This window comes from Notechis scutatus, chromosome 2 (assembly GCF_049901735.1).
Source record: "Notechis scutatus isolate UNSWTSFEM ecotype Mainland chromosome 2, rNotScu1.2, whole genome shotgun sequence".
NCBI classification, from domain to species: domain Eukaryota; kingdom Metazoa; phylum Chordata; class Lepidosauria; order Squamata; family Elapidae; genus Notechis; species Notechis scutatus.
The window spans coordinates 8020100-8034210 of NC_142010.1; the positions used below are offsets into that span (position 1 = coordinate 8020100).

Consider the following 14111-nt stretch of genomic DNA (forward strand, 5'->3'; position numbering starts at 1 on the left):
GGCCAACTGGAGCAATGAGGCAGCCTTGGCCATCCATGCTTCAAATGAAAAGTTTGCTTCAGGGAAAGGGGCGCAACCTGCTTTCTAAACCAGAAGATCCCGCTAAGCTCCAGATCCTGCAAAACAAGCCGTGGTGTTCAGTCCGTGCGTCCAGCTCCTGCCATTCTCAGCCTCCCCCGTGCCTCGCTTGCTTCCACCATGGATTCACTCCTGAACAACCACCTCTTTCTTCGTCCAAATGTACAAACAGAGCAAACACACACACATCTCACGGTGCTGGAGGGGCTCCCCCACACATTGTCTCCTCACAGAAGGTGCCAGTGCCATGACGTGTGCCTTTCTAAACCTCCCCCCCACCGCCCCACTTGCTTCCACCACAAACTCATCAGCTCGGCTCACTTACTTACCTCCATCCAAGTTCCCTTCCTTCAGAGGTACTCACTCTCCATGCTTCTTCCCCAACAACTGCCCCTTTCTTTGTCCAAACGTACACACAGAGGAAACATGCCCACATCTCACGGCAAACAGGTGTGAATCGGTAGCAGCCCACCTCTGGGTCTCCTGGTTGAGCAGGGTTTGGTTTAGAAGATGTCCAAGATCCTTTCAAATTCTATGACTCTTTTTTATTGTGATGATATTTTTACGTCCTGATAAGTAAAACCAAAGATATCAAAGAGGGAGTTCTTTCTTTTTCACTTCCCTGTATTTGAAAACAACCCTTTGCTCTTCTAAGAATTTGTGATTGACCCAGTCAACAAATGAATTTCTTCATTGAATGGATATTCGAACCTGGATCTGGGTAGCCTTCCATGTGTCAAATGAATCATGATTAATGTAAGAGCTTATTGGAGCATTGAGGCATGTTTGCTTTGTCATTGTAATGTAAACATTTTCTTTTTTTCTCATCTTCTGCAACCATTTTATGTACACTTAAAGATACCCTTTTATTTGAATCTTATAGACAAAGAGGATGGCAATAAGAGCGCTCTGGACAACTACGAATAATGAGCAACATTGAATAGCAAAGCAAGTCAGTCCAGAAATCAAAATATTTTCCATTTCCTTCGAAGAGCTACACAATTCTTCACCTTCCACAGTAGGTGATAGAGAAACGAGAGAAAATCAAGAAGAGATTTTTAGCTGGGAAAAATATTGTGTAAAATTCAATCATATATTACATGAAAAGTCAAGGGAGATTATTTTTCCATTCAGCAAAAGAGGCAATATATTTGGAAGGTACTGGAAGGAAAAGCCATGTAGAGCATAGCTATGCCTGTTCTGGGAAATATTCAACTTGCAAATCACATCAGGTTATGCCTGAGAGCATCCAAACTGGAGAAGAACCTTACATATACTCTAAATATGGTAAAATCTCTGATCAGAACAGCTCGTGATACACCAGAGAATTCACACAGGAGAGAAACCATATGAATGTCCTGTTTGTGGGAAAAGTTTCAGTACCAATTCCAACCATATTAGCCACCAGATGATTCACACAGGAGAGAAATCCTTTGAATGTCCAGACTGTGGGAGAAGTTTCAGTCAAAATTCCAGCCTGGTGAGACACCAGAGGACTCACACAGGAGATAAACCGTTTGAATGTTCTGACTGTTGGAAAAGTTTCGCTAAAAATTCCAGCTTGGTTCAACACCAGAGAACACACACAGGAGAGAAACCCTTTGAGTGTCCTGACTGTGGGAAAAGTTTCAGTCAGAATTCCATCTTGATTCAACACCAGAGGATTCACACAGGAGAGAAACCCTTTAAGTGTCCTGACTGTGGGAAAAGTTTCAGTCAGAATTCCAGCCTGGTTAGTCACCAGAGAACTCACACAGGGGAGAAAGCCTTTGAATGTTCTGATTGTGGGAAGAGTTTCAGTAACAATTCCAACCTTGTGAGACACCAGAGAACTCACACAGGAGAGAAACCGTTTGAATGTCCTGATTGTGGGAAACGTTTCAGTCAGAATTGTCACCTTATTAATCACCAGAGGATTCATACAGGAGAGAAACCCTTTGAATGTCCTGATTGTGGGAGAAGATTCAGTCACTATTCCAGCCTGGTGATACACCAGAGATCTCACACAGGCGAGAAACCCTTTGAATGTCCTGATTGTGAGAAATGTTTCAGTGATAATTCCAGCCTGGTCAGACACCAGAGGACTCACACAGGAGAGAAACCCTTTGAATGTCCTGTTTGTGGGAAAAGTTTCAGTCAGAATTCCAACCTGGTGATGCACCAGGGAACTCACAAAGGAGAGAAACCGTTTGAATGTCCGTATTGTGAGAAAAGTTTCAGTCACAATTCCAGCCTGGTGATACACCAGAGATCTCACACAGGCGAGAAACCCTTTGAATGTCCTGATTGTGAGAAATGTTTCAGTGATAATTCCAGCCTGGTCAGACACCAGAGGACTCACACAGGAGAGAAACCCTTTGAATGTCCTGTTTGTGGGAAAAGTTTCAGTCAGAATTGTAACCTGGTGATGCACCAGGGAACTCACAAAGGAGAGAAACCGTTTGAATGTCCGTATTGTGAGAAAAGTTTCAGTCACAATTCCAGGCTGGTGATACACCAGAGATCTCACACAGGTGAGAAACCCTTTGAATGTCCTGATTGTGAGAAATGTTTCAGTGATAATTCCAGCCTGATTAGACACCAGAGAATTCACACGGGAGAGAAACCCTTTGAATGTCCTGTTTGTGGGAAAAGTTTCAGTCAGAATTCCAACCTGGTGATACACCAGGGAACTCACACAGGTGAGAAACCCTTTGAATGTCCTGATTGTCAGAAAAGATTCAGTACCAATTCCCACCTTATTAGCCACCAGAGGACTCACACAGGAGAGAAACCCTTTAAATGTCCTGATTGTGGGAGAAGTTTCAGTCACAATTCCAGCCTGGTGAGACACCAGAGGACACACACAGGAGAGAAACATTATGATTGTCCAGACTGTGGGAAGGAGTAGGGTTAACCTTGGAAATCATATGCTTATATACACAGGGGAGAAACCATTTAAGTGCCCCAAGTGTCGATTGTCCTTCAGGAAACATTCTGCTTTTATTACACACAAGAAAATCCATCTGAGGCCCTAAGTGATGAGTGTAGAGAAGGTTTGAATTTCTTTCATAGTCCCATTGTAAGTACAGTTGAGAAACTGACTATTTAATTTGGCTACAAAGAATTTGCGTGATTTTTTTGTAGGTAAATATGTAATGATATTAGATGGGAAGAAGAAAAGAACACATTAAAACATATTAGTTTGATAATGGCTATTTGGCCATCAGCAGCAGAAGTTTCTGGATATTTATTTTTGCAGAAATTTTGCAATTATGTAAAAATATTTTGGGAGTGTTCTTTGCATTTTTATCATGGTAGATATTAGAAATGCCACGTACAGAGTCCCAGCCTTTTTCTTCCTTGTCTGCTCCATGATTTTCAGCCTCAGAATTCTCCAGCCAGCATCTCTGTGGGATAGGAGCATTCAGACTAAAGTTAGAGATTGTGGCTCCTCATATAATGAAAAAGCGAGAGAAGAAGTAGACGGTTTCAAAGTTCATCTCTTCTTAACAGTCCCAGGAATTCAGCGCACCAAGCGTGTCTGATCAGATTGTGTCAAGAATGAGGTACCCAAGTAGAAGACGCCATATAAGTAGCAAATATATTGGGGGAGTTTTCGGCAGTGACAAAACCAGGGTAAAATTTCAAATGTAAAGGCTGTTGTGCCTTGCAGGTGACCTTCATGGAGAAGAGCTGTAGGAATATTGAGTTGAAGAGAAAAGGGATTGTGGTTTTGGCCGCAGGATCTCCAGCTTTATTCGCAACTCCTGCTGTGATCTCCTTTGCTTGCCTCGTTAGCCTTTGATGGCTGGGGGTTGAGAGGAGCACCAAGGGACTGATGCTGTTGTGGTCCCCTACCTTGGTGGGGAGACGTAGGGACGGGGATTGCATAGTAGATAATGTTTAATTTCTAAAACAGCATTGTGTAAGAATCATGAATAGCTTTTGAGAAAGAAAAATAAAGAAAAGTGTCACCAATTCTGTAAACATTGGGACAAGACGTTTTCCTGTTGTTTCACTTCTCTCCCAGGGCTCCTTAATTTTTTCCAAAACTGTTTCCTTCAAATATGCAGAGGGATTATCTTGATTTTGCTGGGATTAGAAGACTCCAAAGAATTCCAAGATTGTTTATTTCACCAACACCATTCAAAAAGACAGGTTACAATCTTGTTTAGTATATCGCAATCATGTGATATCTTTCAAGGACACCCAACAACTATGACTAGGCCAGGCATGTGGAGAAACCAAGAGGCTCTTGGCTAGAGCCTTAATTTAGAATAGAACAGAATAGAATAGAATTTTTAATTGGCCAAGTGTGATTGGACACACAAAAGAAAAGATACATTTGTCAAGAATCATAGGTATAACACTTAATAGTTGTCATAGGGTACAAATAAGCAATCAATCATACTAGGAAACATAATAAGCGATCAAATCATACTAGTAAACAGACAATAAAAAATCAAGGATACAAGCAACAAAGTTACATTCATACAGTCATAAGTGGGGAGAGATGGGTGAAAGAAAGAATTTATATCATTATAAATTAATAATTATATAATTCTATATAATATAATTACATATAATTCCAAGTGATATAATTCCAAGTGATTTAGAATTTAAACGCGAAAATTTTAAATTTTAAAATAGTATGTGTGTGTATGTATGCCTTGAGGGGTGGTGTTGGGACAACTTAATGGAGCTGAGTGTTTACTGGCTGGGTGCCCTTCCTGTCGCCAGTGTAAAGCCTGTTGAGGCCTAAACTTCAACCTTGCCATCTGAACAGACGAGCAATCATCAAATTCATCAGATTCCTGATTAACATTAGTCTTTGGCTGTTACCATTTTGAGATGTTTTTCAGGCTTGAAAGACATGGATTTTTTCTTTATTGTAGGTGCATGTATTTTTATTTCTCTCTGAATGTGTGTGTGTGTGTGTGTGTGTGTGTGTGTATATGTGTATATATATATATATCTGCAAATGTATAATCTCTCCCCGGGACTTCCAGATAAACAGTCATGTGAAAAAAAAAATTACACTCTCCTTGACTTCTTTGATTTTATATATCAGGACGTAGTAAAAATCAATTGGTCCTTAGAAGTTCTTAAAAGTAGATAAATACAACCACAGATGAAGAACAATACATGACATATTACATCAGGTTATAATTTTTTTATAAAAAGAAAGCCAAAATGGAGAGGTCGTGTGTGAAAAAACATATGATTCAATAATTTGTAGAACCACCTTTAACAGCAACAACTAGAAGTAATTCTTTTCTGTGTGACTTTATCAGTCTCTTGCAGTGTTGTGGAGGAATTCTGGCCCATCTTTTTTACAACATTGTTTTAGTCCATTGAGAGTTTTTTATGCACAACTCTCTTGAGGTCCCGCCAATCGGGTTGAGGTCTGGACTTTGACTGCCATTGCAACAGCTTTTACCTTTTCTTTTTCAGCCATTGTGAAAAAGATGGTGTGTTTTATGACCATTGTCTTGTTTCATAATCCCATGTCAGTCAAGCTTTAACTATTGGATAGATCAGGGGTCTCCAACCTTTTGGACCTCAGGGACCACCAAATTCATAATTTTAAATCCTGCGGACCACTAATATGAATCCAGCATGCCATTCGCTGAAGCGCCTGGACTCCCACTGACAGGATAGGGTCCTTCAGGCACTTAGCTTGGCTGCCTGCTTCTGCAACCTTAAATACACAAAGAGTCATTTGGATCCATTTCCCACAGAAAACAAAACACTGGGATCTCTCATCTCTCTCATTTCTCTCTCTCTCTCTTTCCCTCCCCCCCCTCTCCCTTTCTCCCTCTCTCTCTCTGTCTTGTCTCTCTCTTTCCCTCTCTTGTGTATGTGTGTGTCTTGTCTCTCTCTTTTTCCCTCTCTCCATCTCTGTCTTGTCTCTTTCCCTCTCTCTCCCTCTCCCTCTCTTTTTCCCTCTTTCAGTCTGTCTGTCTGTCTCTCTCTCTCTCTCTGTGTGTGTGTGTGTGTGAGTGTGTGTGTCTTGTCTCTCTCTTTTCCCCCTCTCTCTGTCCCCGGGGGTGGGGGAAAGGAACCTCTGAACTGGTGCTGGGTGGTGGGAATCTGATGTCCGGAGGCCGACGAGCCACGTGCTGAAGACCAGATGGCTGGTGGGGTGGTGGGGCAATCCTGCAGTCTCCCTAGCAAACCCGTGTCATGGCTGCTGCCTCCTGCCTCCGCACATCGAGGAGGCCGAACAGCAGTGGGAAGAGCGTGGACCTCTTGAACTGCAGGAAGTGGCTGCCAGCGATGCCCTCAGGTGAAGATGTTGCGAGGGGGAGGCTCAACCCCTCCCCTCAGGAGCCACAAAGCGCTCACTGTTCCTCTGGCACCCACCAAGCCTCCTCCCCGCTGGGTGTGTGAGCGCTTCTGGCAAGGAGGAAGAGAAGCACGGTGGGAGGAGGCTTGTCGGCTACCAGAGGGGCGGCAAGCACTTTGGAACTCCTGAGGGGAAGGGCATGGGAGATTGCGCCCTCCCCTTGCAGGCCAGGGAACATCCAGGAAGAGCTCTGATGCTGCTCCCATGTGCTACCCTCCCCGCGCTCATCAGTCCATCCGCCACCAATATCACCCCTGTTGCAAACACGGCTGCGCTGCGGAGCACCAAAATTTTCTCACGGACCCCCTGTGGTCCGTGGACCGCTGGTTGGTGACCTCTGGGATAGATGGCCTCACATTTGACTTTAGAATACTTTGGTATACAGAGGAGTTCATCGTCGGCTCAATGACTGCAAGGTGTCCAGGTCCTGCAGTTGCAAAACACGCCCAAAGCATCACTGCTCCACCATTGTGCTTTGCAGTTTGTATGAGATGCTTGTGCTAATATGCTGTGTTTGGTTTTCATCAAATGTTGCGTTAACTCATAAAACATTTCTATGCCCGTTTTATAATTGCCAACAGAAAGGGGGGAGGAGTTTGAAAGAGCAGTGCAGCAGTTTGGAATCGAAAGTGTATGCCATTCATAACTTGCAGAGATTGTAACTAGGCGACTGGAATTTCTGCCACAAAAATCTCTAATTGGAGAACATGATTGATGACTCTTGGCTATGGACATGTTTTGTTGGAGAATATAAATTATGATGCACCCAAAGGGGTGGGGGGAAACCAGGGTCAAGGGTGACAAGGGAATTGTGTGTCTCAGAATTGGCTTCAAACAGGTCCTGCTGACATGTTCACTCCTAATAAATTCATTATAGGTTTTGAAGTTTGGCTTGAGGCTAATGATTTAATTAGGGCAACTGCTGGAATCTTGTCAGCAAGCTGATTCCCATAATTAATCACCATTACCAGGGTACCTGACGCCTGGCCTCTCCCATTGTTCCCTGACATCTAGGGTGTATGGAGAGAAACTCAGCCATGGCAGAGGGAGTTCCTGCAGTCTATTGGGTCGTCCCAGGGTCTTAGCTTGGCCTTTCATCTGAGCACCAATGGGCGGGGGTTGAATGCCATGGTAGAGCAGTACTTGAGGTACTACATGTATTATCAGCAGTCCAATTGGGTGGACGTCCTATCTGTCACGGAGGTCACGTACAATAATGCTGTTCACAGCATGAGACTAAACTACCTCAAGGTAGTGAGTGGTAAGGACTTCGTTCCAATACCTGAGTATCCAAGGGATCCCCCTCCTCAGTCAGCCTGACTGATTGGATGTCAATGCTGAAAGCAACTTGGGAGAATGTCAAAAAAAGTGCTGGCAAAAGCAGCACAGACCTATAAGAGACAGGCAGACAAACACTGAGCCCCGCAACGGCCATTCCCAGTTGGGGGAGAAGGTTTACGTCTCCACCAAATATCTGGAGTTGACTCCTTAGCAAGAAATTGGGGCCAAAGTTCATGGGACCATTCCCCATAGTAAAGATCATCAACCCAGTCACGGTGCAACTGAAGTTGCCCCAATTGTTCGGGAAAATAAACCCAGTATTCCATAGTAGCCTCTTAAAACCCGGGGTCGGATTGACTCTGATGCCCCTAACTCATGAGACCCCAGACCCCATGGTCATATGAGGCCCATTATGAGATCCGGCAAATTCTCAATTCGAGGTGGCACAGGAGACAACTCCAACATTTAATCAAGTGAAAGAGCTATCCCTTATCAGAGCTATCTTGGGTAAAGAGTAGGAAAGTCCAAGCTGATTGCCTTGTAGCAAGGTTCCATGCAGAAAATCCAACCAAGCGATGGGGTGGGTGGGATTTTGCAACCCTAAGTTCTATACCTGTAATCAATTTGTGGTTTCTTTATGTTGTACACGTCACTTTCAAGAAGTGAGGAGAGCTGAATGTCAATTCATAAAACATTTCTAGGCCCGTTTTACAGTTGCCAACAGAAAGCGGGGGGAGAGCGGAAGCAGTTTGAAAGAGCAGTGCAACAGTTTGGAATCGAAAGTGCATTCCATTTATAACTTGCAGAGATTGTAAGTAGCTGAACGGAGTCTCTGCCGTACAAATCGCTAATTGGAGAATGTGATTGATGACTCTTGGTTATGGACGTATTTCGTTGGAGAATATGAATTATGATGCACCCAAAGGGGTGGGAAAAACCAGGGTCAAGGGTGACAGTGAACTACGTGTCTCACAATCGGCTTCAAACAGGTCCTGCCTACATGTTCACTCCTAATAAATTCATTATAGGTTTTGAAGTTTGGCTCGAGGCTCACGATTTAATTAGGGCAACTGCAGGAATCCTGACACCATATTTGTTCAGTCTTTTTCTAATTGCACTGTCATGCACTGAAGCCTGCAGTAATGCACTAATTGCACTAACTGAAGCCTGCAGAGTCTGAGATATAACTCTTTGTTTTTTAGCAATTTCTCTGGCCATTGCATCGTCTGGTCTTGGGGCGAATTTTCTTTGATGTCCATTCCTGGGAAGATTGGCAACTGTCTGAAATGTTTCCCACTTGTGAATAATCTTTCTCATTGTAGAATGATGTATTTTAAATTGTTTGGAAATAGCCTTTTAAACCTTTCCAAATTGATGGGGAGTAACAATTCTTACATTGCTAAGAATTTGTGATTGACCCAGTCAACAAGTGAATTTCAAAGTTTTTCATTGGAATATAAATGTTTTTCTTTTTTTCTCCTCTTCTACAACCATTAAAGATACCTTTTTATTTGAATCTTATAGACAAAGAGGATGGCAATAAGAGCACTCTGGACAACTGAGGAGAACAAGCAACACTGAATAGCAAAGCAAGTCAGTCCAGAAATCAAAATATCTTCCGTTTCCTTCAAAGAGCCACACAATTCTTCACCTTCCTCAGCAAGTAAGAGAGAAACTAGAGAAAATCAAGAAGAGATTTCTAGCTGGGAAAAGTAGAATTCAAGCATATGTTACATGAAAAGTGAACGGAGATTATTTTTCCATTCAGCAAAAGAAGGAAATGAAAAAGTTAGTGGGGAGGAAAAGGTCAAGTGGAAAGCCATGTAGAGCAGACGGTGTTGCAGGCCTCACTCTGGGAGCAAGAAAATCACCAGTAAATCAAAGCATCACTAAAGGGATCATCCATATTTTTGACCTCAAGAATATGAGTTGTGGAAGAGATCCATAGACATGCCAAGGTAACAATATGCGAATCACAGCTGATTATGAATGAGAGGATCCAGACTGGAGAAAAACCTTACATATACACTGATTGTGGCAAAACCTTTGATCAGAACAACTCCATTTTGTTTCATGAAAGGACCCACATAGGAGAGAACCATACAAGTGCTCCCAATGTGGTAAATGCTTTAGCAAGCATGGCAACGTGGACTCACAGGAAGGAGAAACTGTTTGAATGTCCTGATTGTGGGAAATGTTTCTCTCATAATTCCAACCTAGTGACACACCAGAAGACTCACACAAGAGAAAAACCCTTTGAATGTCCTGATTGTGGGAAAAGTTTTAGTAACAATTCCAGCATGGCTAAACACCGGAGGATTCACACAGGAAAGAAACCCTGTGAATGTCCTGATTGTGGGAAAAGTTTTAGTAACAATTCCAGCTTGGCTCAACACCAGAGGATTCACACAGGAGAGAAACCCTTTGAATGTCCTGTTTGTGGTAAAAGTTTCAGTGACAATTCCAGCCTGGTGAAACACCAGAGGATTCACACAGGAGAGAAACCCTTTGAATGTCCTGTTTGTGGGAAAAGTTTCAGTCAGAATTCCAGCCTTATTGGCCACCAGAGGATTCACACAGGAGAGAAACCATTTGAATGTCCTGTTTGTGGGAAAAGTTTCAGACAGAATTCCCATCTCATGAGACACCAGAGGATTCACACAGGAGAAAAACCCTTTGAATGTCCTGATTGTGGTAAAAGTTTCAATCAGAATTCCACCCTTGTTCAACACCAGAGGATTCACACAGGAGAAAAACCCTTTGAATGTCCTGATTGTGGTAAAAGTTTCAATCAGAATTCCACCCTGGTTCAACACCAGAGGATTCACACAGGAGAAAAACCCTTTGAATGTTCCCATTGTGGTAAAAGTTTCAGTGACAATTCCAACCTGGTGAAACACCAGAGGACTCACACAGAAGAGAAACCCTTAAAATGTTCTGACTGTGGGAAATTTTTCAGTCAGAATTCCACCCTGGTTCAACACCAGAGGACTCACATAGGAGAGAAACTCTTTGAATGTTCTGATTGTGGAAAAGTTTCTCTCAGAGATCACAGCTCGTGGTGCACCAGACGACTCAACCAGGAGAGAAGCCCTACAAGTGCTCCCAATGCAGTAAATGCTTTAGCGAGCATGGCAACGTGGACTCACACCAAGGAGAAATCGTTTGAATGTCCTAATTGTGGAAATTGTTTCTGTGATAATTCCAGCCTGGTGACACACCAGAGGACCCACACAGGAGAGAAATTATACGAGTGTCCAGACTGTGGGAAAGATTTCAGTATTAGGAGTAGCCTTCTGAATCATATACACACAAGGGAGAAACCATTTAAGTGCCCTGAGTGTGATCAATACTTCAGGAAACCTTCCAATCTTATCGCACACAAGAAAATCCACATGAGGCCCAAAGTGATGAGTGTAGAGAAGGCTTGAATTTCATTTCTAACTTCGTATTGTAAGTCCAGTTGAGAAATAGATGACTTTGTTTGCAAAGAATTTGCCTTATTCTTTGTAGGCAAATATGTCATGGTATTAGATGGGAAGGAGGAAAGAAAAAAAAATGGAACGTATTAGTTTGATAATAACTATCTGGCTATCAGCAGCAGAGGTTGCTGGATATTCATTTTTGCAGAAATTGGGAATTATGTGAAAAAAAATTTTGGGAATGTTCTTTGCATCTCTATCAATGTAGATGATAGAAATACCACATACAGAGTGCCAGCCTTTTTCTCCCTGCCTCTCTCTCAGAATTCTGCAGCCAGCATCTCATGGGGAGGGATAGGAGCACTCAGGCTATATTTAGAGATTGTGGTTCCTCATATAAAGAGAAAGTGAGAGGAGAAGAGAAGTAGAGGGTTTCAAAGTTCATCTTAACAGTTCCAGCAATTCAGTGCATGTCTGTTCAGATTGTGTCAAGAATGAGGCACGCAAGTGGAAGATACCATATGAGTAGCAAATATATTGGGGGAGTTTGTGGCAATGACAAAACCAGGGTAAAATTTCAGATGTAAAAGCTGTTCTGCCTTGCAGGTGACCTTCATGGAGAAGAGTTGAGGAGAAAAAGGATTGTAGTTTTGGGCACAGGATCTCCTGGTTTATCTCCTGTGATCTCCTTTGTTTTGAGGGCCTCCTTGTTAGCCTTTGACAGCTGGGTGTGAGAGCATCCATAAGGGACTGATACTTTAGTGGTCCCCTCCCCCCCTTGGTAGAGAGATGTGAGAAAAAAATTGCACTGTAGATAACGCTTCATTTCTAAAACAGAATTGGGTAAGAAGCATCAATAGCTTTTTGAGAAAGACAAAGGAAAGTGTTGGCATTTCTATAAATGTTGGGACACGGTAATGCAAAGCTCTCTTCCCAAACACGTGGGAGACATTTTCTGTTCTTCCACTTCTCTCCCAGGGCTCCTTAATGTTTTTTTTTCAAAATCCATTTTAAATAAAGAGAGGAACATTATTTGTAGCAGCAAAAGTGACATTTTAGCTATGCAGACGAATAATCCTGATTTTGCTGGGATCGGAAGACACCAAAGAATTCCAAGATGGTTGATTTCACCACCACCGTTCAAAATTACAGGTTACAATCTTTTTTAGTAGGTCTCATTGCACGTGATCCCTTTGTAGGAGGACACTCAGTGATCAGGAGCAGATCAGGACCGGCGTCTGGAGGAACAAAGGGGCTCTTTTGGTCTCAGTCTCTAGCTCCAAATTACTTTGAATTTAAACATGTGCAAAATTTCTAAACTTTAAAATAGTAAATGTATCTTTCATCATTTTTCCTTTCTCACTTTCCTTGGTGTCACATGTTAGTGCATATGTTTATCATGTCTCATCTTATGGTTAGGAGTTAGAAACCCTTGCAAAGCCTCAGGATATTTGTATAAGGTCACATAAAGATATCAGGCAAAATTTAAGAAAGCCAATCTAAGAGTCAGATTTTATTCCATTGGTGGTACTACATGCTTTAAAACCGGTTCTCCTTCATAGTGGGGTTGTCGTTATGGACGTTTCTTTTCTTGGAAACAATATGGAACTGATAATGCCACTGCTTCCTCCTGTGATTTTTTTTAACTTCCATACCTAGCAAACAAACACAGGATTTCCTAGTGATGCACCATCCATTTATTATCCTGACATAACTGTGTTTAACCTAGGATTTTTTTAAATACTGTATTTTTCAAAATGTGAGATACACTTTTTCCACCCCCAAAAGTGTGTGAAAATGTCTGTGCATCTTATACAGTGAATGTGGCTGAAGCCCCGCCCACCCACTAGTCCCACCCTTTGGGCTCTGCTTCCCAGCAATTTGCCTCCTTGCAGTAAACAGCAAACAGCCTAATTAGCTCCAGCACAGCCTGATAGCACAAGCAGCTGATCGTCAGTTGGATCGGCCTTACGACGATCAGCTGTTTCAGGCTGCAGGTATTGCCATTGCCTATTTCTGCCCGTTCTGATCCCCACTGCCTAGAATGGGCCAAAATCGGGCACACGGAGGCTAAAAACGGGGCGTGCGGAGGCTGAAAACGGGATGCAGAGGCCGAAAATGGGGCGCGCTCGGGCAGCAATTGGCTATGGCAATCCCTGCAGCCTGAAACAGTGATCGTTCGGAGGCCGATCCAACAATCAGCACAATTAGCACAATTGCTTGTGCTAATCAGGCTGTGCTGAAGCTGACCAAGCTGTTTGCTGCAAGGAGGCAAATTGCTGGGAGGCAGAGGCAGGGTTTTTTTTTTGTTTTCCTCCCCAAAAGTTAGGTTTGTCTTATACTTCGGAGCTTCTTAAATGAACACCCTTTGGGATGTTCGGTCTTACAGACAGTCCTCACTTATCACTTACATTGGTGCTGAAAAAGTGTTCCTCAACGTTGTGGCCATCACAGTTATTTGGGGTTGGCACTGGCTTGCAATTACGATAATTGTGGTGTCCCACAGTCATGGAATCACCATTTGGAACCTTCACAATTGGCTTCCAACAAACAAAATTGACAAGAACTTGCAAGTCACAGTCATGGTACATGTGATGACCCGAGGCGTGGCACTAAGGCAACACAGTCAGATAAGCAACAGGAGTCCCTTTATTAGCTCCAACTTTGCCCCCAATGTCCAGGTTACCTTCCGGCTGGAGAAAAACTCTCCCAGGAATAGCCTTTGACTGCAGAAAATTCAGTCCAAAACAAGGTACACACAAACTGTAACTTCAGTCCAAACAAGCCAAACTGAAGTAATTAGTTTGGCAGGGCAGGAGCAAGAATTGGAGACTTGAAAGCATGGCAAAACTCACACAGTTGGGAAAATGCCAGGAACACAGATAAGCCACGACAATACAAGATAAAGTCACATTTCCTCCCAGCAGCCTGCTGCACGCAGCTTGCCTTTTTTATACACTGTGTTCCCAGCTGCAGCTAATAAAGGGAATCAGGCCCTT

At 43.0% G+C, this 14111-nt stretch overlaps 2 protein-coding genes across 2 annotated transcripts in view; one reads left to right on the plus strand and one right to left on the minus strand.

Annotated features, from left to right (window-relative positions):
- The window catches only part of LOC113426492 (uncharacterized), an 807865-nt gene that overhangs the window by 599217 nt on the left and 194537 nt on the right, over positions 1 to 14111 (minus strand). The window lies entirely within an intron of this gene.
- Positions 1379 to 11392, plus strand: LOC113428937 (uncharacterized; the record flags this gene model as incomplete). The annotated part of the gene is made up of 2 exons (XM_087954054.1): positions 1379 to 2936; positions 9944 to 11392. Coding segments are annotated over 2 exons (2736 nt in total), but the record flags the coding sequence as incomplete, so codon positions are not given.